The 24,483-nt window shown below is 47.3% G+C and overlaps 12 protein-coding genes across 12 annotated transcripts; 6 read left to right on the plus strand and 6 right to left on the minus strand.

The window, feature by feature from the left end:
* Window positions 1–145: 145 nt before the first annotated feature.
* K444DRAFT_656202 (DNA repair helicase rad25) lies at window positions 146–2,993 on the plus strand (the record flags this gene model as incomplete). The annotated part of the gene is made up of 3 exons (XM_024886069.1): window positions 146–173; window positions 230–2,916; window positions 2,969–2,993. 2 exons carry the CDS (start codon window positions 146–148, stop codon window positions 2,704–2,706), a joined length of 2,505 nt encoding a protein of 834 aa, XP_024729755.1. The 3' UTR covers window positions 2,707–2,916; window positions 2,969–2,993.
* Window positions 2,866–3,669, minus strand: K444DRAFT_192443 (uncharacterized protein). The gene has a single exon (XM_024870934.1). The coding sequence runs from the start codon at window positions 3,554–3,556 to the stop codon at window positions 3,026–3,028; it is 531 nt and encodes a 176-aa protein (XP_024729756.1). The 5' UTR covers window positions 3,557–3,669; the 3' UTR covers window positions 2,866–3,025.
* A 454-nt stretch (window positions 3,670–4,123) lies between these two features.
* Window positions 4,124–6,177, minus strand: K444DRAFT_619542 (uncharacterized protein). The gene has a single exon (XM_024881536.1). It carries the CDS (start codon window positions 6,135–6,137, stop codon window positions 4,617–4,619), a length of 1,521 nt encoding a protein of 506 aa, XP_024729757.1. The 5' UTR covers window positions 6,138–6,177; the 3' UTR covers window positions 4,124–4,616.
* A 310-nt stretch (window positions 6,178–6,487) lies between these two features.
* On the plus strand, window positions 6,488–7,843 carry K444DRAFT_543035 (uncharacterized protein; the record flags this gene model as incomplete). The annotated part of the gene is made up of 1 exon (XM_024875932.1): window positions 6,488–7,843. The coding sequence occupies one exon, from the start codon at window positions 6,488–6,490 to the stop codon at window positions 7,841–7,843; it is 1,356 nt and encodes a 451-aa protein (XP_024729758.1).
* A 233-nt stretch (window positions 7,844–8,076) lies between these two features.
* K444DRAFT_192565 (uncharacterized protein) lies at window positions 8,077–9,329 on the plus strand. The gene is made up of 3 exons (XM_024870935.1): window positions 8,077–8,299; window positions 8,389–8,589; window positions 8,663–9,329. The coding sequence occupies exons 2-3, from the start codon at window positions 8,398–8,400 to the stop codon at window positions 9,209–9,211; spliced, it is 741 nt and encodes a 246-aa protein (XP_024729759.1). The 5' UTR covers window positions 8,077–8,299; window positions 8,389–8,397; the 3' UTR covers window positions 9,212–9,329.
* Window positions 9,330–9,587: 258 nt separating this feature from the next.
* K444DRAFT_192584 (uncharacterized protein) lies at window positions 9,588–10,278 on the plus strand. The gene has a single exon (XM_024870936.1). The coding sequence runs from the start codon at window positions 9,874–9,876 to the stop codon at window positions 10,237–10,239; it is 366 nt and encodes a 121-aa protein (XP_024729760.1). The 5' UTR covers window positions 9,588–9,873; the 3' UTR covers window positions 10,240–10,278.
* Window positions 10,279–10,917: 639 nt separating this feature from the next.
* On the minus strand, window positions 10,918–12,738 carry K444DRAFT_668490 (uncharacterized protein). Its single transcript, XM_024887416.1, has 4 exons — window positions 12,470–12,738; window positions 12,292–12,418; window positions 11,328–12,242; window positions 10,918–11,199 (listed from the first exon to the last, which is right to left on the minus strand). The coding sequence occupies exons 1-4, from the start codon at window positions 12,670–12,672 to the stop codon at window positions 11,155–11,157; spliced, it is 1,290 nt and encodes a 429-aa protein (XP_024729761.1). The 5' UTR covers window positions 12,673–12,738; the 3' UTR covers window positions 10,918–11,154.
* Window positions 12,663–14,013, plus strand: K444DRAFT_668491 (uncharacterized protein; the record flags this gene model as incomplete). Its single annotated transcript, XM_024887417.1, has 2 exons — window positions 12,663–13,552; window positions 13,583–14,013. The coding sequence occupies exons 1-2, from the start codon at window positions 12,940–12,942 to the stop codon at window positions 14,011–14,013; spliced, it is 1,044 nt and encodes a 347-aa protein (XP_024729762.1). The 5' UTR covers window positions 12,663–12,939.
* Window positions 14,014–15,038: 1,025 nt separating this feature from the next.
* On the minus strand, window positions 15,039–15,781 carry K444DRAFT_600164 (mitochondrial ribosomal protein-like protein; the record flags this gene model as incomplete). Its single annotated transcript, XM_024878609.1, has 2 exons — window positions 15,039–15,559; window positions 15,637–15,781. 2 exons carry the CDS (start codon window positions 15,779–15,781, stop codon window positions 15,039–15,041), a joined length of 666 nt encoding a protein of 221 aa, XP_024729763.1.
* Window positions 15,782–15,988: 207 nt separating this feature from the next.
* On the plus strand, window positions 15,989–17,155 carry K444DRAFT_542478 (uncharacterized protein; the record flags this gene model as incomplete). Its single annotated transcript, XM_024875876.1, has 2 exons — window positions 15,989–16,109; window positions 16,161–17,155. 2 exons carry the CDS (start codon window positions 15,989–15,991, stop codon window positions 17,153–17,155), a joined length of 1,116 nt encoding a protein of 371 aa, XP_024729764.1.
* Window positions 17,156–17,216: 61 nt separating this feature from the next.
* Window positions 17,217–18,397, minus strand: K444DRAFT_542325 (cysteine synthase; the record flags this gene model as incomplete). Its single annotated transcript, XM_024875873.1, has 2 exons — window positions 17,217–18,214; window positions 18,262–18,397. 2 exons carry the CDS (start codon window positions 18,395–18,397, stop codon window positions 17,217–17,219), a joined length of 1,134 nt encoding a protein of 377 aa, XP_024729765.1.
* A 2,154-nt stretch (window positions 18,398–20,551) lies between these two features.
* On the minus strand, window positions 20,552–24,423 carry K444DRAFT_542727 (uncharacterized protein; the record flags this gene model as incomplete). Its single annotated transcript, XM_024875901.1, has 3 exons — window positions 20,552–21,046; window positions 24,125–24,208; window positions 24,283–24,423. The coding sequence occupies 3 exons, from the start codon at window positions 24,421–24,423 to the stop codon at window positions 20,552–20,554; spliced, it is 720 nt and encodes a 239-aa protein (XP_024729766.1).
* Between the last annotated feature and the right edge of the window lie 60 nt (window positions 24,424–24,483).

Genomic DNA, 24,483 nt, shown 5'->3' on the forward strand with positions numbered 1-24,483 from the left:
AAGTTCACGAGTCTACGCGCCTCGACGCGGCTTAGCTTCTGGACTAGCGCGGATGACTCAATACATCAGCCGTATTAATCGCGCCTTCAAATTCCCGTTCATCACCTCTCAACATCGTCGCATTGACTGCTGGCAGAGCTTCACGATGCCGGTAAAGAGGAAAGCTTCATCAAGTATGGGGCTTCATTTGCTACGAACTGTTTCCTTGACCTCACTAACACTTTCTTAGCTGTGAAGGGAGCGGAAAAGACCAGGAAAGATTCCGTTGCCTCAACTCCAGGACCCGCCACTCCTCGAAGCATCGGCAGCAGCGATGAGTACGAATCCTCCGATGTGACCGAGTCTGACGATGAGGCGGCTAAGCGGGTCAAGACGGCCCTCGATATCAAGGAGTATAAGTCGAAGAAAGTCACCTCTGCTGTGAAAAGCCGAGACTCTGCAAGCCATCATTTCGGAGAGCATGACTTCTCGTACCTCTCACTCAAGCCGGATCATGACAATAGACCCTTATGGATCGATCCACAGAAAGGGCGAATCATCCTCGAGAGCTTCTCGCCGCTGGCAACACATGCCCAGGACTTCTTGACGACTGTTGCGGAACCTGCGTCACGACCTGCATTCCTGCATGAGTATAAACTGACCCCCCACAGTCTTTACGCAGCTGTCTCGGTTGGGTTGGACCCGAAAGATATTATAAATGTCCTCGATCGATTATCCAAAATCCCCGTGCCAGAAAACATTCGAAACTTTATAACAAGCTGTACTCAGAGCTATGGAAAGGTCAAACTGGTGTTGAAAAATACCAAACATTATCTAGAAAGCTCCGATCCGGAGATGTTGCAACGGCTGCTCAAGGATGAGGTTATCGGCCCACTTAGAGTTCAAGGGGCGGAGGATATCACCACAACCTCAGCGCCAAAGATGGGCGCTTTGGTGATCCCTGGTACCAAGAATGCTGCTGGTGTTCAACAAGCTGCTGCAGACCAGCGGAAACAACCTCAAGAAGGTGAGAACGCTAATCAAGAGGACATCTTTGCCACTCTCAATGAAGAGGACGACGACGACGACGACGCCGATGCCGTGCACGCTTTCGAGATTGTTGACGAGGGGGTCGAACATATTCAGAAGCGATGTTTGGAACTGGGGCTCCCTGTGCTGGAAGAATATGATTTCCGAAATGATGACGCCAACGCCAATCTCGATATTGACCTGAAGCCAACTGCTCAGATCCGACATTATCAAGAGAAGAGCTTGAGCAAGATGTTCGGTAACGGCAGAGCAAAAAGTGGATTAATTGTCTTGCCCTGTGGAGCTGGCAAAACTCTGGTTGGTATCACAGCAGCGTGCACGATCAAGAAGGGTGTGATAATCCTTTGCACAAGCTCCATGTCCGTGGTGCAGTGGCGGCAGGAATTCCTGAAATGGTCGAACATCAATCCAAACGATATTGCAGTCTTCACCTCAGATAACAAGGAGAAGTTTACTGGAAATACCGGTATCATTGTTACAACTTACAACATGGTCGCCCAAAAGGGCAAACGATCCTATGATTCTCAAAAGATGATGGATTTCTTGCAGGGCAGAGAATGGGGTCTCATGATCCTGGACGAAGTCCACGTTGCTCCAGCTCACATGTTCAGACGAGTCGTCTCTGTCATCAAGACACATTCGAAGTTGGGACTGACGGCAACACTTCTTCGAGAAGACGACAAGATCAGCGATCTGAACTTTTTGATTGGGCCCAAGCTTTACGAGGCAAATTGGATGGAACTTGCTGAGCAAGGTCATATTGCTCGTGTTCAGTGTGCAGAAGTTTGGTGTCCAATGACGACTGAATTCTACCAGGAATACCTCCATCAGACCAGCAAGAAGCAAGCTCTTCTCTGGATCATGAATCCTAGGAAGTTCCAGGCATGTCAATTCCTCATTGACTACCACGAGAAACGAGGGGATAAAATCATCGTATTCTCAGACAACGTCTATGCCCTCCAGGTCTATGCCCAGAAGTTGAAAAAGGTCTTCATCTTTGGAGAGACGAGCAACTCCGAACGTCTCCGTATTCTCGAAAACTTCCAGCACAACGAGAATATCAACACACTCTTCCTCTCCAAGATTGGCGATACATCTCTCGATCTACCCGAAGCAACCTGCCTCATCCAGATCTCTTCGCATTTCGGATCTCGTCGTCAGGAAGCGCAGAGACTGGGGCGTATTCTCCGGGCCAAGCGGAGAAATGATGAAGGTTTCAATGCCTTCTTCTACTCCCTTGTCTCCAAGGACACCCAAGAGATGGTCTACTCTTCCAAACGACAAGCTTTCTTGGTCGATCAAGGCTACGCCTTCAAAGTCATTACCCACCTCCAAGGAATCGAGCACCTCCCTGACCTCTCCTTCACTACTCCCGCCGAACGTCGCGAGCTCCTCCAGAATGTCATGATCCACAATGCATCAGAAGATGCCTCGAAGGATTACGAGGACGTCGATGACCTGTTCCATCGCATTGATGGCGGGAGGAAGAAGAAGAAGAAGGGTGCCAGGAGAACGGCAGGAACTCTGAGCGAGTTGGCAGGTGGTCAGGACATGGCGTATGTGGAGCAAAACAAGAGCCGTAACAAGGAGTTGAAGAAAAAGAAGGAGAGCAATCCTTTCTTTAAGAAAGTGCAGAGAGAGCAGCAGAAGAGGAGACTGGCTCGAGATGATGAGTAGGTTGACATATTGGCGTTTATGGTGACAAAATATGCATGGCAGCATGGAGGATAAATGGTGTTTGGGATGAGATTTAGAGGCTTGGCCATTACTAAATTGAACGAACGAACTATTAATGAACACCTTCTACTTCATTACAGTCTTCTCATGTCCCCCTACGCCATTTCATGCAAAGCTGGCTACATGCGTTCTTAAAGCTTAATATACCAGGTATTCGAGTACAATCCAGACTCTGTGGGAATACTTGCTGAGGGTAACATAGTCTCTATTCCTTGAGTCTCTACCACTCGGTTCACTGTTCTAGAACTTCTAGATACATTCAGATAAATAGCATGTGGAATGTCCCACGATTATTAAGTACATTCACCAAGTGAGTTCTCCTATTGTTCCATGAGTTCCAAAACCAGATCAAGCCTGATGCGCTCCCCTCTCTGCAACTCCTGCATATCCACATCTGGTATCGCAGCCGTTCTGAACTCGCCGAGATGAAATTTTCGCTTGCTCCATCACCTTTCCATACATCCCCGCTCACTCCTCCCCATTGTCCCATGCAACACCTGTCTATTCTACCTATTTTGCATCCTAGCTTTGCCAATATCTGAAACTCCCAGAAGATCTCGTCTGCGTATCTAAACTTTCCATTTAAATCTCCTTCGATTCCTAATTCATCCCTCTCCTTCTTCGCTTTTGTCCTTCTGCATTCAGGGCACTCGAACGCAGGGTAGTGCTCAATCATCTCATGCGGTGCTGCCACGCATTTGTTGAGGGCGGGTGAAAAGAAGATGCATCTTTCCAACTCAATGTAGTTCATATGTCTGCATTCGTAGAGTGTGAGGTGGTCTTGGCACATGTTGAATGTGGATTCAGACAAGACGGTTGGAGGGAAAGTGTGGTTTGGCGTTAAGAAGAGATGAAAAGGAGAGATCTAGAGATGGGACAAATTATGAGTCGAGTGTTGGTTTCCTGTTCAAAATAAGACGAGTGGATGGCGAAAGAGAACTATTGTCCAGATGATTCGTGCGACGGAGTTGGAATGGGGTGCTCTGAAATTTGCATCGTTTGGATCAATTAAAATGCTAAATATACTCAAAGATGCGAGCAAAGGCCAGAAGAAGTTTGCTGTGTGTGTTCTCTCTTCCAGAAGCGGAGAAAATCGCAGGGCTGATAAACGGAGATTGTATTCCATCTGGCTTGCTGATTCTATGGCGTTCTGAAAGGAGGTCTTTCTCCAATAGAGTCTGATCTACGGCCGCCTCTGTATTTTGCGGATGCTTCAATGACCTCCCAGGCGAAGAGCTCATAGAGAACCACTCAGTCTCTTGATGAAAACAATGTCCTACACTCAACATTCTTGTCACATTATTAAAGGCGGATGTCAGCGAGAAGTCTGCACAATGTTCGCACCCCACAGCGGAGCTGGGAAAGCTTCAATGGATTGGTAGGTTGTATAATAGGAGGAAATCAATTTATGATTCATTAATACTGACGAAAGCCTTGCATTTCGTCTGGCACATGCCCCATGGTCTTTTAGTTGTAAAGCAAGCTACTGCTTCGATTTAGATCTCCCCAGTGTCTTTAAAAAGGGACTCGCTTGGTAAGCTTCAACGATTTTCGTGATTTCCGTCGGGTTATGGATTCGAAGTCCCTTTTCGGATCTTGCAAGCGCAAGATCTAGATGCGGATATTTGGGGGGCTCGACTTGGAAGCCAGCGTATGCCAAGCAAAGTTTAAAAGCATTGAATGTTACTAGAAGGCAAATGAAGAAAGTAATAACGAAACACAAAAACTGCTGCCATTTTGAGTTGAGTGCAAGCATTTTCACGTTACCATATCCCACCCAATACGCCCCCTATCAATCATTTCCATCCAATCCGACGCCCAGTCCCAAATTCCATGACATACAAAATTGCTCAATTCCAGAACCAGCCATTCTTCGATGCCTTCTTGGCCTTGGCTTCTCCCTCTGCTTTCGCCATTTCGGATAGGGCTTTCGACTCTTCAGTCATCGATACTAAGGGCCTCAGATTGCCGTCTTCATCCCGTTCTTGTTCCTCGGTATGGCTCGATGTTGTAGTTGTTTCACGCCCATCTGCGAACATTTTCCACACATGGACATAAGTCCGTACTGATCCATCAACTTGCTTTACGCGTTGAGTGGTCGTACTCTGCGAGATGACTTTGTCTGGGTCCTCGCCCAGTGTCTCGCACCCAGCTTTCTGTTGTGCCTGTTTCTGCTTCCTAAAATCATCTGCTGGATCATTGAATTCTTCGAACAGTTCTTGAACACTCTTTGATTCCAACATCTTGTCAAAGACGCGGAAGATATCAGGAAATTTGCCCGAATCGAGGTCTTTCGCGAACGTAGCTTTCGCTTCGGCAACCACGGCTTCGAATTTTTCGGTTGGTTGCGAGGCCCACCTCAGAAAACGTTCATACATCTCTTGCTCGGTCTGAGCGTCTGTAGCGACAGGGAAAGGAATAGAGTGTAGTTGAGGTGGAGGCAAAACTTCACTTTCCTGGAGAAGATGGGACCGATGGAAATGATAGATCTGATTGTAGTAGCAATTCGCTCTCGTAGCAGGGTCGAACCGAAGCAACTCGGAATCGGGTTCATGTACACCATCAGAATCAGGATAGTGTATACTAAGGCCGTTACCAAAGACTTTTGAGAGTATGAGAGGCTTTGGTCGAGGCTGAGTTATCCGAATCAAGTCTTCGAACGCATCAACATAAGGAAACATATCTCGTTCCTGATAGTGGGGAGAGTTCGCGCTTTCAATCAAGCGAAAGGGGGAGTACGGTGAGAACATCAAGTAAGGTAACAACGAATAATTCGACCGTAACATTGTCGAAGCGTTGAGATCGTTGCGTATCATGTATTGGGCCGTTTTCAAAGGATTCGAGGATCGCTCATATGGCTTCAGCAGCCAAGGGTTTGCTGGCCACCAAAAATGACAAACACCATCTTGTTTCTTCCAATCTGAGCTGTCGCCATCAACTGGTTGATGCAGGTGGGCGAAGAGTGACTTCGTGATTGGAGAGTATAGCGGAACGTCTCGCATTCCATCATTATCGTGATCACTTGTCGTGGCCTTCTCAAGCCAGCGTGCGAAAGCTGGCCAGTCTGCCGACGTCCTTGTGGATATGTACTCTTCTGCGTCCGTTCCCTGTCGGCCCAATCTTCTAGCTTCCGATTCCCTCAATTCTTGCTGTCGTGCTTGTAGTTCATCACGCCGCCGAAGATCTTCGTCAAAGATTGCCCATCGACGGTTTTCGGAGGGCTTTCCAGAGAAAGCAGAGGGAAGGCCAAGGATGCCTTGGAGGAGTGAGCTGATCTGTTGGTCTGCGAATTGTCGAAACTTGATGAATGGATTATCGGTTTTCGATTGGGCCTTATTCGAGTCCTTCTCAGGATCAGAAGGTGAAGCCATTTCACTGCTGTATCTGAGCTCTGAGGTTGAAGTTCAAGTTGTTGAACTCGAGGCGTCGATGCGAGGAAGCTCACGACGTTAACAGGAGGGGTGCTTAGTAATAGTCCGCTAGTTCTACATTTGGTTTAGACTGAACGCGGGGAAATTGAGACGAATCCATAGCAGACGCCGCGCTTTTTTGACACTTCACTGTGCATATTGCGGTCGAAAAGATCTCGACCTGCGTAGAACACGCTCTATTATCGTGCAATTGCCTCGACAATCACAAACAATGTGTCGACTTCTCTTTTGAGATCCACAAGATGGCATCCACGGAAGCCCTCAACGACCCAGCGCCAACAGCGCTGCCCATGTTCGATCACCCCACCCTGCCGTCGCCGCAACATGCACAATCTGTCCCAGACTCCCACCGCCGACATTCCCTCCCTCTACACTTCCTCCCTCCCGGTCTCTGGAGTTCCAATACCTCAAGCGCAAGTCTGGTGGAATCTGAAGAGGCAGCTCGCGGTGAACACATCCTAGACGAGGCGACAGTAGCTCATCGAATCTCCGCCTTGCGACAACTCAATGGTGCGACACGCTCGCGACATCGATATGCGAAATCTACCGGAGCTCGAAGCAGCACATTCAGCCAGCCGGTGATTGTGAGGACGTATTCTGGGCCGGCTCGGCCGCGTTCTCGGCAACGGGACGTTATCACTGTGAAGAAAGAAAAGGGGCTCTCGGCAATGACCAATGGAAAGATGGAGCTGAAGTTGCCACCCGTCGAAGCTTTCAGTTTCAAGGGAATCATGGATGAGATAAGACACGGAGTTGCAGAAGATTTGGAAAGGATTGCGGAAATTTGTGCCAGGAGCAAGTACAGTCTCAGCAACCAGTACGAAGTACACATGCCGCCTCATGGACGTGGAGAACCGATTCTGCAGAGAGTAGGACTCGGAGTAAGCTCGCATACCCACGGAGGTGGTCCAACGTTGCAAGCAATTGGCTCAGACGATGAACAAGCAAGGCATGTAGGACGAGGATCAAGAGGCGGGAGACGGACGAAGTCGGTTGCATATGGAACATTGGAGACTATCATGTCATCTTCCAGATCGTCTGATGAAGACAAATCCAAGAAAAAGTCAGCTGCCGTTCTGGCCGAGGAGGTGCGTGGAAGAGCGGCGAGGAAGGAACTTCAGGCCTCAATGTCAGAAAACAATGTGACCAGTGGTGCCGTCGAAGATGGAAACGCCGAGCAGATGCCCCCAAAGCATGTTCGATCCAGATCCGCAACACTCGTATCGATGATTATCGATAATGCCCAAGGCTTCAAGAACGATGGATCCTCGAACTCGATTCCATCAACTTCTTTGATCAGTGAGCCAGCACGACCTCAAACATCCACAGCAATAGACTTGGAAACTATACCAACCTTTGATGAAACAGAACGAGAAAGATCTCCAACACTGTACTCTTTCATGTCACCAAGATTGGGAATGCTTCGTCATGAATCTATGTCCTCTACGCTCAGACCAGAGCCAGAACCGAGACAATCGATCTTTGGAAGTCTCGGTTCCTGGTTGCCATGGGCAAGGTCGGCCCAAGGTGAGAGCAGCTTCCAAGGCAGAACAAGGAGTGCTTCTCATGCGGAAGGAAGCTTGAGAGAACTTTTGAAATCGACAGACTTCGACCGAAAGGGAAAGGGGGTTGATCGCAGTGGCTGAATCTCCTTGGAGTCCGAGACATGAACGGATTTCGTGGGTCGGAACACCACTGATGTTCCTTTGGCAAGAAGTTCAATGAACTATCCACTCCCGCTGTGGACAAAAATAGCGTCACCGATTCTCTTTCTCCTCAGTCGAAGTTGGACATTTATCTGGACTTTGGTGAAATAGGACTTGAGTGTTCTGGATTTTCCGAGATTTTCGAAATGTTGTTAAATGTACCAGAGCTGAGGGGCACATTCCGTGAGAGAATACCTGAAATGATCCCACTCGACTTGGGACAATTAGTTCTGCTTTTCCCGTTCACCGCGAGCCACTATACGAGGCTATGAGTCGCTTAACGAATTTTCGACCCTGACGAGTGACTTGCTTCGAGGAAGGCCCAACTCGGCTATAAAGGTCAGCCGCTCCAGCTATCAATCTCACACCTCCTACAGCGGGTACACCAATCCAAACGTACTGTTTGCACCGCTCCCCTTCCTCAAATCCATTGCTTGCCATTGTTCCCCCTTCTTCACATACATTGCTAATTGTCTCCGTTCTAGACAGTCAACATGTCTTCTCAAGAAGCCGACGCGGTCCACGGCCCTGCTCAAAGTTTGGCTTCTCTGACTGCCAACTTACTCAGGCCTGGTCGCTATTCGGATCTCAACATTAACTATCGAGGAAAGGTCTTCAAGGCTCATCGCAATGCCGTCGCATTTCAGTCAAAGCCTCTCGCTGCCGAAATTGATGACAATTTTAAGGTAAGCAGCGGCTCTTTGGCTGCCGTGGTTCCCTACTGCTTTCATAGTAGAATGATAGCTAACATATTTCCAGGAAGCAAAGATCAGAAGTGATGATCTAGAAGACCATGATCCGAACATCATTGAAAAGTTTATCGATTTCCTCTACACCGAGCAATACGACGATGGTGGATCGAAAGCTGCGAAGACATCTGCACCTGAGGCTTCTAACGCTCTGCATACCAACACCGCTCTGTATATCGTTGGCGACAAATTCGATGTTACCGCATTGAAGACTTTGGCGAAAGAAGAATATGAGAAAACTTTATCTGCTTCGTGGAACTGCATCTTGTTCACCTCGAACTTGAAGCTTGTCTATGCGGGTACTGCCAAGAACGACCGACTGCTCATGGGGGTTGCAACCAATGCAGCTGCGAACCATGTGGAGGAACTGGTGAAGAACTCTGAGTTCGCTGAGTTGTGCCAATGCGACGGGGATATTGGGTTTGCCGTCCTCAAATCCTGTCACTCACCGACTCTCCAGGCCCTGGTAAAAAAGTGTGAGTCTTGCCAGCAATACTACGGAAAGAAGTTGCACCATCAACCGTATTATACGTGCTCTTCTTGTGGCTACACTTACTAGTAGCTAGACGGCAGATTAGTTACGGGAATTGTTTCAGGGACACTGACGAATGTAGCCTTGTAGTTCACAATATGAAAACCTTTCCCTAAATCCTTTCTCGCCTGCTGAATGTCCGTTTCGCAGCTCGTTTATGATTTCAGCACGGGAGTAAGTTCTTCTTGAGATGCCTTTTTGCCATTTGGCCCTTCAATTCTAAGCTTTTTTTTTACACCAATCCTGGAAGAGACGGCGTTTCATGACGCTGGAGATGGAAAGTCCCTCAACAACAGGTATGAAGTTTGCAAATTCTGAGCGGCCAGTCTTGGGCTGCGGACTTGAAATTCACAGCAATCCACTAGCAAGAACATTAGGAGGATGCTCAACCCACAATGCTGGAGTTGCATTGCGTCCCATCAATAGCGACTGGAATGACATTGCCGCTTTCACAGTCCATCATGGAGGCAAGTGAACAATCGGCAAAGTCAAGACAAAGAAGTTAATGAGAACGGTGCTTCAAACATGCTCAAATATTTCGTCCAATGGGAAAACAGCTACACAGTACCCACTGGAACACCCGGTCAGGTTTTCGATGACTTTCTAGATATCAGTGGAACGATGATTCGTTCCTGAAAATCAGCCAGAGGCAGTTGCACTCTTGCAAGCTACAGCGGCGGGTTTTGGACATGACCCTCCGAATATGGAATCTTCTGCATCGAGATATCAACAAGGCTAGCCCTGATCGTGATCAGCAGGTCGGAATATTTGAAAACCCAACCCACATGACTATCGCAAGTCATCGAGTCGACGCAAGGAATCCAGTGGTTGCCGTTTTCAAATCAACGAATCCAGATGGCTCTAAGAAATACCCTCTTGAACTTAGCACTCAATTTTTCGTCACCAAGATTCTGTTCAACGCTACTAGAGTAAACAGCAAGACTCCTCGAACAACAGGTATCGGGTTTCTGGCAGGAAAGAGCATGTTCAGTCCAGACCCTCGATTCAACGGCAGTGTCAAGGAGACGAGCCCGTCTCCGAGGAAAGTGTCTTGAGATACAAAGGATTATATTTTGAAGCAGGCCTGGCGGCATCATGCGACTAGTATGTGTGCTACTGGAGCTGATAGTAATCAGTTTGCGGTGCTGGACTCCAATTTTCGTGTCCGCGGGAAGAAGGGGTTGAGGCTGGATAGGAGTGCGTTTCCTAAGCCACCTGGGGCGTTGCCGGTTTTGCCGACGTTCATGCTGAGCTCGAAAGCCGTGGATGCGATTTTTAGAGGGTTGTGATATTTAGTAGATGAAATAATGTGGTTCTGTTCGAGTGGGTTTTGGCTTCTTTTCCTGGTGTGGTTGGGCGCAGCAAACCAAGAACAAAAATAAGGAAGTGTTGATGATGTGACTGCTGCAATGCGATGCACCTGAGTAATGACAAATGACAAATGACAAAGTTGCGCGTTGGCATCAACACGAGTGTGGAAATCTTCGGGGTTCAACCTCTCCCATTCAGGGGCATTTGTTTACATTAGCCTAGACACGTGTTCACTCACGTGCGGACCCTTTGCCAAGTGAGGCAGTGTTATATATCAAAATAAGCGATTTACTTTCACATTAGAGGCCTCTAGTCGCGTTGATAGTTGGATCACTAGGAAGCCCGACAGCCTGGGATAGTAATCACTAACGAGAAGCGGGTGCAAACCCTGCTCCAACTGCGGTGCAAACGAGGTATGCTCTGCCACAAGTAAACCAGCGAAAGCGAGTTTCTTGGTCCAAAAGGATTTCTTTTGCTGTTTACTCTTCTGTTCCCTGCTTTTTATACCTTTTGTCAACTCAGAGCTGTGAGTGCGAATTTATTTTTGCATGTTTTTGAGCAACGAGCCCGCTCGCTTAAAAGGGGGTGACCGCTCCCTGTAAAATTTTGTTCTCGACCACTTGAATTCAAATCATATTTTGACTGTAGAACATAGTGCGCTATAAAATATATAATAAACATTTTTGGTTCGAATTAAGCCAAGTCTGTCAATATCATGAGTCAGCAACAAAAACGCGCTCGGTAGACCAATCTGTGACCTGTTTCCAAACCTTGGTATCAAGATGCACCACACCCCGAAATTCAGACTTCAATCAACGAAACTATTACACACCATACACTTGTATCTCTGCATCATAGGTCCACCAAAGGTACCCGATGCCCATATGCCGTAAACCGCATGACTGTTGTCGTTCCTGCACATCAGTATTCCAGACCCTCCTGTTCCAAATGGATCCGCTGCCGCGGTCTGGCCCTGTTGCAAAGATGCCTTGAATACATCTGTCGCAAAGTCTCCTCTCTCCTTACACAGATCCATAAACTCCTCTCTATCCATCAACGCCTTGGCGTGCGCCGCAGCGGTCTTGATCGCCAGATCGCGGAGGCTGTCGGGCTCGGACATCTCTGGTAACCCGTCGTAGATCAGCTCCAGGGACTCGACGAACTCCTTCGTGTTCCAGGTTGTGGCGAGGATCGATTCGTACTTGGTTTTGGCGAGCACCTTGAGCGGTTGGACGTCGTATTTCTCTGCGACGACGTAGATTGCTGCGAGAGTGACGAGGTTTTGAGGGCTGACTGATGGAATGACAGGAGGAGGAGGGTTGTCAGGGAAAGAAGGCTCGGGCTGGACATTGAAAGGGTTTGTAAAGCCTGTTGGACCGAATGAATTGTGAGACGGAATTGGATAGGATCTTTGGGTCAATTGCACAACAGGCTGGTAGCCAAACGGAAGTGAAGGCGCAGAGGTGTTAATAGGATTGTTGATAGGATTGCTGACGGGATAGACAAGATTGTTCATCTGATTCATACTGATGTAAGGGCCTCCTGGGTATTGGCGTGGAAAAAGTCTGGTTTCCATCAGTGATGGAGGAGGGGCGGAGCTCTGGGGTGCTGGTTCGAGATCGATTGGGTTTTCGCTCGTGCCGATGTTGGCATCAATACTAACGTCGCTTTTGTAAAAATACTCAAGCATGAATCCGACGATCTGGGGATCGTCATCTTCCAGATCAATCTCCCCGGTGCTTGACTCCTTTTTTGAGAATCAGTAAAAATGACTCAAAGATATCTGGGACCCTCACTCTGAAATTCCCATCGATGGCAGCAGCTAGTGGTCTCGACTGGGTGCAGACCACCGCCCTGTGAGCCTTCCATCTCTGACCTTGGCATTTTATCACCAAGTCTGAGTATTTTCCACTCTCAAAAAGCCTGTGGAGCTTGAAGTCAATGCCATCCTCAATCTCAGGGAAGGGGGCTCACGATGAGACGACTTTGAGCAGGTGGTTGTCCTGCTGAGGCGGGCCAGGCGGCAAGGGCGGAGCAGGCTCCAAGGAAGTCGATGATACCGGAGCTCGATACGGACATTGATTATTCATGGCATAGGCCGACATTGATGTCGGAGTCACTTGCGACTTCCTTTTTGATGATTGTATGTCGCGCCTCTTCCAAGGTCGGCGTCCCATGGAGCCTGAGCCTGATGGAGGTGAAGTTTCATAAGGTGAGGCTCATCATGGGTGCTGTTGGTTCGGGAGTGTCCGTCCGATTGGCTGGAGGTTCAGGTGTTGCAAGACTTATCTCAGGCTTTCAGCTCGCCGACTACATAGCGAACGCCTCGCCGAGCAGGGCTTCTAACCTCCCATAATCTAGACAAGTTCTCTGATACTCGTCTCTTTCTCTTTCTTCTCCGAGCCATTTTATATATATCTTCCGAAACCCGCCCACAGCCGGTGATGTCATCCTCAGATCTCAAAGGCTCGTTCTCCTTCGGCTCGGGTGACACACGGCTTCTCGTCTCATCTCCTGAAGGAGAGATCACAGCCGCAGTCTCATCACATGCCATGTCACTTGCGAGCCCTGTATGGAAGAAGTTTATATCTCCGCCATGGCGGCCGTCTCAGATTAGCAAGACGAACAAAACCTCGAGGTCAGAGGAAGACGGGGGCGCCAGACTTAGTTCTGGAACGCAGCTTGACGAACCGCTGGACTTCAGAGAAGACGATGCAGACGCCTTGCTTCTGATCCTTCGGATCGCGCATTTAGATTTTATTTCGGTGAAGAAACGCCTGAGTGTTGAGGAGCTGTACAATCTTGCGATCTTGTGTGACAAGTATGACTGTGTGCATTTGATCAAGCCGTGGGTGGATGAGTGGTTCAGAGACGCGCCGCTTCAGATCGTAGGGGAATCCGCAAAACGTATTTTCATTGCCTGGTCTTTTGGGCGGACTGAAAGGTTTAGAATTGCCGCGTCTCTACTGCTCATGCAGAGTGGTATGGATGAAGCTGGCCAGCTTCTGGACTTGAAAGGACAGGCTATACCAGAAGTAATGCCTCCGGGAATAATAGGTTAGTGTATATCTATCCTGCTGGCTTCAGTGGCTAAGGGATGTGCAGAGGAGATCATGTCCCTTCGTCGGACGGCGATAGAGAATCTTCTTGAGATCCCACGACGCCGAATCAAGAGCTACAAGGACAACAAAACCACCATGTGTCGCTACAGTAGACCTGGATGTGACGCTATCATATATGGTTCTCTAATCCGTGGATTGGATCTCCGCAACCTCCATCCAGATATGAAGCCCGAAGACGTTCGTCTGAGCATCAGAACCCTAGCGGATGTAATCTCCAATCTCGAGATTTATCCATATTATTCAGCGAAAGGCGGTGTTCATGACGACTGCTCTCTCTCGGACTTCGCATCAGCTACCGCATCGGTGCTTTCAAATATCGGCAGTCCCGTTCTTGAATCCCACCTTCGACACATGAAGGAACAGTCAAGGAAACTCCTCGGAGAATTAGATCCTTGAAAAGTCGAGAACCATACCTAGCCCTGCATAGGCGCACGCATTTCCACAACTAAAGCTAGGAACCCAATTCGGGTGGAAAAGGAGAAAGCATCTCTTTCTCCCAAATCGCAGCGAAAGAATAATTTGGCGAAGCAACAGTTACGACTATGCCGAATCTGTGGTCCCCGGAACAAGGTTCATTGTCCAAAGTAACCCTCAAACCTGCGGCGCCGACGTGATTTCTCTCACAGAATTATGCAATGGACAAAGAAAAGAAATTTCCAGATGATAATGGCTCAGAAGCCAAGAGAAGGCTATTCGTTGGATAAAGGAACAGTTTCTCCTCATGGCCTACCATCAAGGTCACCTCTGGAAACTGTAACTCTAGCGGGATTGCTTTGGAGCAATACAAGAGGCATGGAAGAGGAGTTGAAGGATGATATTGCTAAAGTTGCGCTCGAGAATTTGGAGCGTTTGGAGAGATGCGAGGAGTTTAGGATGATTCCATTGGGCGACGGTGTGCATCGTTTGGCAGAAAGGGTGTTTGCGAAAGACTTGCCGGTAGCAGCAAGAGGGTCGAGAAGATGCAGGTTGATGGGATGAGAAGAGAGACTGGTGGTGGGAAAGAAAGAAACGTAAGGGTAAGTTTAATGTCCTTGGTGAGAGTCTTGAGTGCTGACTTCGAAGGGCTTATGGAGAAGGTCTTTCGCTGTAAAGATTGACGTCAAAGAAAGAAAAAAAGTTGGATTCACGCCCTCATGAAGTGATGAAAACGAATATGGAAGAGAGCCTTTGATGGGGCGAAAACATGCAATGGAAGTTTTAGGCCGGTTTGGGAAGGAGACGCTTCAGTGGTGATTTCCACATTATCGACACTCGTCAATTAGAATTTCCGGGTATTCTCAGAGCTTCAGGGCCAGATCCCAAGGCCATCCACAAATAAATCTCATAATGTAACATATGATGTACAAGGACATTCTCGTCCCAAGTCTCCCAAGCGCCAAATATGCACCCAACACCCACCACTACCACCATCCCCTCATCGCCTAATGCTTCTTCCCCCTCACACTCTTCTTCTTCCCCCCTTTCAGCCCCTCCTCCTTCTGCGCACTCCCCCTCAACCCACTCCTCGACCTCTGATAAGCCAGCACCAAATTCTGCACACTACCCACATCATGCTTCGGCTTGCGCATATACGTCAACCGCGCCCTCCTCGCCCTCTTCGCGCTCCTCTGCACAACCTCAATGCCTTCCACATTCGGACTATAAATTTTATACCACATCTCGACGCCGACCCTCGTCAACTGATTCCTCAACAATATGCCCGTATCCACGCCCCGTCGACGAATGTTGATGCAGACGCCGGCGAAGGGGTCCCCGCCTTTTAAGCGTACTAAGAGGATGTCGCCGACTTTCGCGGCTTCCGGGTTCGTTTTAGAGAAGAGGGATGTTCGAACGCCGGTTGGGTCGAGGAGCGCGATTTGGTCGGCGCAGAGGGCTTTGAGGGGTTCTTTGGTGTTGGCGGCGGGGAAGGGGGGTGCTGGGTAGACTTTTATCTTTTTAAGAGCTGTGGGAGAGTCAGTATTGCGTAGTTGAGCTGGATGCTCGTGGGTATAGGCGTACCCCGAGGTTTGGCAGGTTGACCGGGAGGTGGTAATTGGAATTTCGAGTAGGGCACGTTTTGGTGATATGTGGTCAAGGACCTCGTTACGACTTTCTGATGTCTTGTGTGCCGTAATATTGACTTCCAGCACGTCAATGGCCGTAGTGTATGTGTTGGGGTCGCCATAGTGGTTGTTCTGGATACAAGGTGCTGTTCGGATGAAGCTGTAGTCGTTGTTCTCGAGAAAAGTTGCCTCGCTCTGATTGGCCGCTGGTGAACATCAAATTATCTCGACAGCCTCGAACCTTGCGCTAGACCTCATAAAGTTTATCCAGCAACTCTAAAGTCGATCAATCGCAGTGCGAAGCTCTCCCTGAGCTTACAGAAGACACAATGAGTGGGAGAGGTCTAGGGAAAGCCTTCCGCTGCTGCGATTGCACGGTCAGGAGCTCATCGAGAGGTGTCTCCATTCAGCGTCGGAACTTCACAAACTCTTCATCCTGGCAGAGGCATGGTGAGGATCGTTCCGCACACTACCAAACACGAAGTGCTAATCCAGCTACAGGTGCCGTCCCAGCCTTCACCGAAACCTCCTCTCCCGAATTGAACGCTCTCCTCTCCGAAATCCGCCTAAAAATCTTCCTACCAAGTCATCTTAGCAGGCAGCACCAAGGCCTAATTTACAAAGAAAAATATGAAAACGAGCTTTCTACAGAGCCGGTAATTGCCACAATAGCAGAAGAGGACTTCCGACTGCAATATATCGATAAGAGAAAAGATGTACCAAATTCAAAGAAAACCTTATTCAGGGCAATGAAGCTCATGAAGGACAAGAAGGACTGGGCCAATCTTCCCAACCTGCTTGAAGGATTGAATGTAGCTGGTACGAACACGAATTCAGAGCATGTCAAGGGCGCAGTTGTGACCCATTGTATGATGGCCGGGCGGCAGGAGGTGCTTCTCGAGTGTCTGAGGCGAGTTAAGGATACGGGGATGCAATTGAAAGAACCGAGATTTGTGGTTCGGGTCATGCTTGCGATGCAACGCAGAGCTTTCAGTACCGATTTCCATGAGCATGAAACGGCGAAAGCATTGAAATGGGCTGAGATGGTGGTGGCGTTGATGGAGAATCCCAAACATGCTGGCAGCAGAGTTCTTGCTGGAGAGAACGATCCACGACTGCAGCCAGAGGTTATCGGGATACTACTTGAGCTTGCTGCTGTGAGAGCTGTGAAGCACTTGGAAAGCCGAGATGTGGACGGGAAGGTGGCGGAATACGGCGCTAGATTGGTAGGAACGTCGTTGGAATTCAAGACACCAGCCGAAGAAACTGAGTATGAACTCAATCCGTGGTTATGGGCGCACGTTCAAGTACTTCACGGAATATATGAGGCGCTGAAAGTACTGGAGCCGTCTTCGGCCGTGGCTGAGGGACTACAGCAGAAGGGCGAAGTGCTGGATGTAATGGTGTCGACATATTACGAAAAGCTGGCAAGCATTGCGAGCAAAAATCAGAAGCAGCTCATCGGCTTGCAGATGTACGAGAAGCTGTTGGGTTAAGGCGTTCACAGGATCATGTAGAGAGAATCAAGCGGATTTGTATAATATGTACAGTTTTCGATCAAGGGAGAACTATATACTTCTCTAGATGCTTCGGTATCGCACCAAGGAGCTTTTTCTCCGTAAGCCACTTCTTCGAGAACAACCTGTCAGCGTATCTGTATGCTCCATCACACAGAACCGTGACCACCGTGTGTCCCTTTCCAAGTTTCTCAGCAACCTCCTTAGCAGCCGCAACATTCAAACACGAACTTGCTCCAAGGTACAGCCCCTCCTCATCCAAGCACCTATACACCATCTCAATACTCTTCTCGTCACTAATATGCAACGACCCATCTAACAAATCAATATCCGGCTTCAAATTATCCGTAACCCTTCCCTGCCCAATTCCCTCCGTAATACTCGATCCACTCCTCTCAATCAAATTCCCTCCAGACTGAATATAAGAATGGAGCACACTCCCCGGCGGGTCCGCCAAGAAACACTTAACTCGCCCGTCTGAAACAGTTTTCAAATACCTCGTCACACCAGCCAGCGTGCCCGCCGTCCCAGTAGCACACGTAAACGCATCCACCTTCCCTTTCGTCTGGTACCAGATCTCCGGGCCCGTGGTCTCAATATGCGCTTTCCGATTCGCAACATTATCAAACTGGTTCGTCCAGACTGCATTCTCTAGTCTATCTGCATGTCTCTTTGCCTGATGATTATAGTTCTCCGGATTGTCGAACGCGACTGCTGGGACGGGGTATACTTCTGCTCCGAGGAGTCGGAGGAGGTCGATTTTGCCTTGCGATTGTGTGTTCGGCATGTAGATGACCAATTTATATCCTTTTGATCTACAGACGTGCGCGAGTCCTATCCCGGTATTGCCTGCTGTTCCTTCAACCACTGTCCCGCCTGGTTTTAGGAGGCCTTTTTCTTCGGCATCTTTCACGACGTAGAGGGCTGCTCGGTCCTTGATTGAGCCTCCGGGGTTCATGAACTCTGCTTTTCCTAACACTTCGCAGCCTGTTGCGTCGGAGATATGGTTTAGTCGGATTACTGGGGTGTTGCCAATTGCTCGAGGTTGTTAGATATCAGCTTGAGGGGAAGGAGGGGTCAAGTACCTCCAGTCATACCCTTGACAATTCCTTGCGCTTTGGAGACGCCGATCCCGTACTGATTGAGAGCTTCCATTTGCACAGCCGTTTCTGCAGCTCTGCGAGCTGTTGTCGCGAACGTTCGCACTCCAAGTCTGAACATTGTGGTTGTTGGAGAGGGTTTCAGAGCTGGGTGGCTTTTTTCGTGATGCCGCCATATCTTTATCGCCGATTCGGCAATGTGTTGCTGTGCCAACGCTTTGGAATCCGCTTTCCTGAAACAAAATTTAAAATTTATCTAGAAAGTGCAGTCATTCTACCCGTCGGCAATTCCTCGCTTTGCTGGGGCCGACTTGCACTAGCAAGTCGGACCCAGCAACTCCGACATACCACCAACTCCGACATTTGCAATAAAATATTAATTATTAAATCAACTACATAAAAGATCGAAATAATAAAATTAGATTATTATAGCCCTCAATCAAGTCTATATTCGCCTAATAGAACTTTTTGCGATATAAGAAGGTTTTGGTATAAATTATTAATAATTCACTTTAAAATCATAATATTATCCATACTTCCTATAGAAATCAGTTTGCAGCATATTAACTAATTGCCATATTTATTAATATTAAATCATATATTACTATTAGAATTAGAAGTCTATATATCTCCCTGTATTATATGAGTATTAATAGCTTTAATCTTACGCTTCCTGCCCCGTGGCTTCTTTCCTTGTGGCAAAGCTTCCTGTCTTCTAGCCTCCTTCTCCAAATATAGCTTCGTCTTATACTTTGGTATCTTCCGGAGCCTCCTAGCAAGCTCTTTAACCTGTCTTCTCGATGTTCGACGCGTGGCTTTTGGCATAGTAGTTGATTTGGTGGTTGAATTAGTGGTTGATATAATTAATTAATGCCCCGCGATTTTTGGTATTTTTTGGCTTTGGCGTTAAGCGAGTTCCCTCCGAAAAGAATTCTAAAAATCACGTTTTAATTTATAGCATAATACCACGTAATTATATGAAAAAATGTTCTATTGCGCGATTATAGAGTCTAGTATAGCCTATAATTATATAAAAAAATTATCTTTATTGGATGTGTGGTTGTTTTTTAATCTAATATATAGACTAAAAAATCGATGTCGGAGTTGCTGGGATGTCGGAATTGGTGTCACCAGCGAGCATAGCGAGCTGGCCCGAACCGGGTGCGGAAATGCCTGCGAGTATCGTCAACTCGATGTGCTGCATCCTGAAGGATGGCTTTATTTTAATGATCCGCGGAATCAATTCGCGATGTTCGGTGAGGATATTCTGAAGCCGTGGAACCTCAACGCTGAGGCGAAATCCCGCCTCTCTGAATGCACCTACCCCCGTCAAAGTTGCCGTGGCAGCCAGGCAGCCTAGCATTTCTCTTTCAAAGAAAGGGTTTATATTTACATCCCAATTCAACTCTGAACACTCACGTGGTGTGAGGGCTGTCTAGGCTCGAGTGGATCTCTTTCCTTTTATATTTTTTGAATGGTGGTTCGCTTGGGATACGGAAGTGAAGTCTCACAGTCCAAACAGAAATTGGGCAACAATGCCCTTTTTACAGTTAGTAGCTTGATCAGAATCCCCCCTCATAAATAATACCCCCACGATAAACATGCGTTTCTGACTTTCTGCTCCTCAAATTGCCATTGGTGCCCAGGAGCACCCTGTTTATCTGCACATGTATTTTGATGCATCTGTAGGACAGGCATACCATTGGTCATTGCTATCCCTCGTACCCCTTTGGATACTTATCAACCAGTCTTTTCATTTCATCCACAGCTCTAGAGACGCCAAGTTAATACAAAATGTAGGCCCACAAGTTTTGATTTCGAGAACTTACAGCTTCCTCAGTGCCTTGTTCGATGGCCACAGACCGGAGGTCTGCAGATCATTGCGCCTTCAAACCGGTCAAAACAAAATGCACTTGGAATAACGATAAGGATGACTTACAGAACATACATCCGAATACGATCTTCAAACTCCTCATTCAGATACTCATCCGTTTTCTTATCGTGGCCAGAGGCTTTGCTCTCTTCGTCCACGAGAGACCGATTTATTTCAAGCTCATCTTCTGGGTCATCATTCTTTATGGCGAACTCCTCCACCGAATCGCTTGCATCTGCCATCTCTATCTCCGCTGGTGCAGAGGAGCCAAATCCTCGCAAATGCTCGTGGTAGCTATCCAGATGGCGCTGATTGAGCAGATATCCGGTGCGAAACCCCCAGCATTGAAATTCAACTTGCTTCTCGTTAGTGAAGGGACTCGCGAAAGAGAAATACACCGAACTAACATTCGTAATGAGCATAAACGCAACATGGATCGAAAATGATAGGTTCGTTCGTATTCCGGTCGACGCCTACATTCCCATGCCAAAGATCCCCATGACACAGACACGGTTTGATAGATTTGCCTCCGGTCTCAAGGGGTCGAATCAGCCGAGGAATGACTTTGGTAATCATCTTCTCTGCCAGGTCATCTATTTCAGCCGTTTGACCATGAACAGAAGATTCAAAGTTGATGCTGCTGCGGAACGTTCTTGTGAAGAACTCTTCCCAGGTGTCACACCAGCTTGTATCCAGACAACTGGTCCCCTGCCAAGAGCTTGTAGGGAATCCAAACTTCCCCGTGGGAGATACGGAGCTTTGATGGAGGTGGACAAGTCTGGATGTGAACTTGTCACCTGGTGGCATTTCGTCTTTGATGTCCCGAAAGATTGCAAGAAAGAAATGCTTGGTCGGATCCTTGACATACGTTCCCCATGCCACAGGCTCTGAAGTGTTCTCTGGAATCAGGGTGGGTAATAAGCCAGTCAGTCAGTCATCAGCTAAGGTATTTTGCTAGCTGATTGGCTTATATAATGGGGGTCAGCTGATTGGCTTAGCTGATTTAGCTAATCAGCAGCTGATCAGTTGAAGATATATTTTTATAAAATTTATATTACTTCAGGTTTAGAGTAATAGCATCCCCAAACGTTTCCATCTGAATTGCCCCTCTCCTCTGCCAGTTCTTTAAGCATTCGTGATGCCATAAGCTCTTACCTGATAGTCTAGAACTCTCAGGAGAAGTTATCTTTGTACAGGAGGAAAATACCCGCTCGCACTCAGAGCTCATAGCGGGAATACTAAGAAAATCATATGCCATTCTAGCAAGATGAGGCCATTCAGACTCTCGTGCTTTCCAATACTCCGCAATACCCAAAAGATCAGTTGGAGGTTCAGCTAAATATAAGGAAAGCTCATCTCTTGAGCGTATAGGCCTTTCAGGACGTAATAAATTTGAAGGCGCCATCTGATTTAGTATATCCTCTAGATAAGACACTTGTCTTTCAGGCTCCGGGGAATAATTAGTACGACCTATTCCGTTATCCTCCCTATACTCTTTCTCCCAAAGCTTACGTATCTTCGTCTTCATTAAACTAAGAGTACGTGCTTCCCCAGGTAACGTCCAGTGTTGCTCAAACCAAGTAAACTTGAATCGAGGGTGTAGGACCATTGAAGCTGTCCATGCAAGAGAGTTATCGGTCTTCTTATACCAAGACGTTGTAGTGTTCCAAGCTAAAGTAATTGAGCTTTGAATACCAGGATGTTTATCAAAATCTCCAGCTTTTGCCTTCTTTTCAAGCTTCTCAAAATAACTAAGAAGGAACTCAAAGACAGGGAGCACTTCCCATAAAGTACCATGTGATGCCTTTCGTACTCCGTCTTTTAAATCGTGGTTGCCTTCAAGGTCCTTAGTTAATCGGAAAAGCGGTTCAAGCTGGTTTTTGATAATCTCCAGGGCTCTCCATTTAGCGGCAGTAATATAGTCCTCTTAAAAGATCTCTTGATCGTCAAAATCGTCGGAATCTCTCAAATCGTTGGTATAGATATTTAGGGCCTCTTTCAGTTCAAGGGCTCGCCTAATCATCAAGTATATCGAATTCCAACGTATCCCCCCATCCAGAACAAGCTTCCATTGCTTGCCTGAAGCAATACCAATATTGGAATCGATTTGCAACTTGGTAAAGACGTCTGATCGCTTCCCTGATCCCATAACGTATGCAACCAAGTTATGTAGCTTCCCTAGCTCTCCTTGCTGTCTCCAAAGCTCTCGATGCTCTTTTGCTCCTGCTTTAGTAAAATTCTCTTTCCAACTTGACTCGTCTTGCCCAAATAAATAAGCCTCTGTAATAAGGTTAAGGATATGTCCCATGTAGTATAGTCTTTTCTGAATTGGATCAAATTCCATTTGTTTGCCGAGCTCTTGCAGTATCGTATTATTATTAGAGGTATTATCAAGTACAAAATAGCCCAAATTATCTTTGTTAATACCAAAACATTAAAGTAATGGTAGGATTACTGCAGCTTGATCTAACAGAGGGGGTTAGTCATGTGATCTCGGAAGTAAATTAAGGTCCGGCCAAAGCACTCCTATTGGCTAGAATCGCTCGGGAACGCCCGAATAGTGCTATACCGCTTTCGTAAATTATTAATACCACCATACAAAATTCTATTTGCAGCGGCATAAATACAGCAAAAAAAAATTAAACTTACCAATACCACGTTTCCTATAATTAGGGAGCTCTGGTAGCCCAATTAGGCGTATTACATTCTCTCCTTTGCAGTTAACCATGTGTATAATAACGCTAATAACACTAATTTTCTCATACTTTAATCCCCAACCGTCAAAAGTATAGTATATTCGTGATTTTGCTATCCGAATCTCTTCTTTGATTTCTGGTTCAAAATGATAAAACATCTCGTTAATCCAGGACTCCACCGTATTATGGGTAACCGGTAAAGCATTTGCAGCTTGCATATTGGCAATTTTGAAGGTATGCTTGAGTCGGGAAGAGGCTGCTTTGCGAGACTTGATATTATCCATTACAACCCATTTAACGAACGCATTTATAAATTCCTGTTAACGGAACGGTATCGCACGCTCATAGCCTCCATTAACCGGGCCTGAAGCTTGTATACTGTCACTTCCATACTGTGCTCTCCATATATCTCCCTGGTAATCGAGAAAGTGTTAGGTAAGGAGGTGATTTTCGGCATTTTTGAGAGAGTTGCTATTATAGTACCATTCCCGGCCTTTGGAAAATTCAGCGTCATGGTGGCCTGGAAAATTAATAAGCATATATCCATAATATAATAATAAAAAGGGCATACAAAGCTTGCATGCCCATATAGTAGGCTCATCTTTTTTACTTGTATCTGTGAGAGCGTATCCAAGCTGCCAGACCCAAGCAGTCCTCTTCCTCTTGCTAGCACCTGCAATGACGTGTTTTCTTGGAAGCCGTATAATTATAATCGGGCGATCGTCGTATAAAGGCTCTCCTGAAGTATATGGAGAGTAATCAGGGCGTCTATCTTCGGGAGGGGGCTCATAAGGGTTGTAGTTTCGATTGTAAGTTGGCACTAGTCGATTGCACCGATCTCGTACGCCCTTCCGTTGCTCCGTAGGCGTACCGTATATCATTTGGGCGAAGGCATTCGGAATATTTGATGACGATTCAGAAGGACCAATTGATGGATCACGAGAAGCTTAACTAATGGGGGCGGGTGCGGAGTCCATTTTGACGATAATTAAGGAATCAAGTGCGAGGCATACAAAATAATGAAGAGATTTTCAGTCCATCGCGCCTAATTATTAAGGCGATTATTACATAATTAACCCGCTACACCCCCCCAAAAATACCCATTTTGGCATTTTTAAGGGGACCCAAAAATCGCGATATTAGTAAGCCTCAGCTGATCAGCCGCTTATAAGCTAGTATATTTTCAGCTGACTGACTGATATAATAAAAATGGTCCGGCTGAATGGCTTAATAAGCTAGCTGATAAGCTAGCTGATAAGCCGGCTGGCTTATTACCCACCCTGTCTGGAATGATGCGATGCAATGCCGAGGCGCCATTATATTCGCCCATCACCATCCCAAGGCCGATGTCACACTCGGAGACCTGATGAGACATGTCGTCTTAGCAAATGGCCCAACCGAGTTTCTTGTGATCTATGGCCGATCAAGGATGGATACCTTCATGAAATACGAACAAGGCTTTTTATTATCCACAAAAACAACATCAAGCTTATAGATTTTGGCCCAAAAGCTTGCTCCGTGAGCACTAACACTAGTGACTCGACTTCCCGGCGGCAGCACTTGATCAGTCAGTCCCATTAACCAACTCATTCAAAACAGGGCTTACCCGCTATGACAGCTAGGTCGACTTCACTTGGC

This window comes from Hyaloscypha bicolor, assembly GCF_002865645.1.
Source record: "Hyaloscypha bicolor E unplaced genomic scaffold K444scaffold_165, whole genome shotgun sequence".
In the NCBI taxonomy this organism is placed as follows: Eukaryota; Fungi; Ascomycota; class Leotiomycetes; order Helotiales; family Hyaloscyphaceae; genus Hyaloscypha; species Hyaloscypha bicolor.

What these genes read in the sequence shown, in the direction of transcription:
- K444DRAFT_192443 (XM_024870934.1), bottom strand. Translation starts at nt 3,556, where the DNA reads ATGTGCCAAGACCACCTCACACTCTACGAATGCAGACATATGAACTAC.
- K444DRAFT_619542 (XM_024881536.1), bottom strand. Translation starts at nt 6,137, where the DNA reads ATGGCTTCACCTTCTGATCCTGAGAAGGACTCGAATAAGGCCCAATCG.
- K444DRAFT_192565 (XM_024870935.1), top strand. Translation starts at nt 8,398, where the DNA reads ATGTCTTCTCAAGAAGCCGACGCGGTCCACGGCCCTGCTCAAAGTTTG. An exon ending in AAATTGATGACAATTTTAAG is followed by an intron (nt 8,590 to 8,662) that starts GTAAGCAGCGGC and finishes ACATATTTCCAG; the next exon opens with GAAGCAAAGATCAGAAGTGA.
- K444DRAFT_192584 (XM_024870936.1), top strand. Translation starts at nt 9,874, where the DNA reads ATGACCCTCCGAATATGGAATCTTCTGCATCGAGATATCAACAAGGCT.
- K444DRAFT_668490 (XM_024887416.1), bottom strand. Translation starts at nt 12,672, where the DNA reads ATGGGACGCCGACCTTGGAAGAGGCGCGACATACAATCATCAAAAAGG. An exon ending in CCATCGATGGGAATTTCAGA is followed by an intron (nt 12,243 to 12,291) that starts GTGAGGGTCCCA and finishes TTCTCAAAAAAG; the next exon opens with GAGTCAAGCACCGGGGAGAT. An exon ending in TGCAGAGATACAAGTGTATG is followed by an intron (nt 11,200 to 11,327) that starts GTGTGTAATAGT and finishes TGATATTGACAG; the next exon opens with ACTTGGCTTAATTCGAACCA.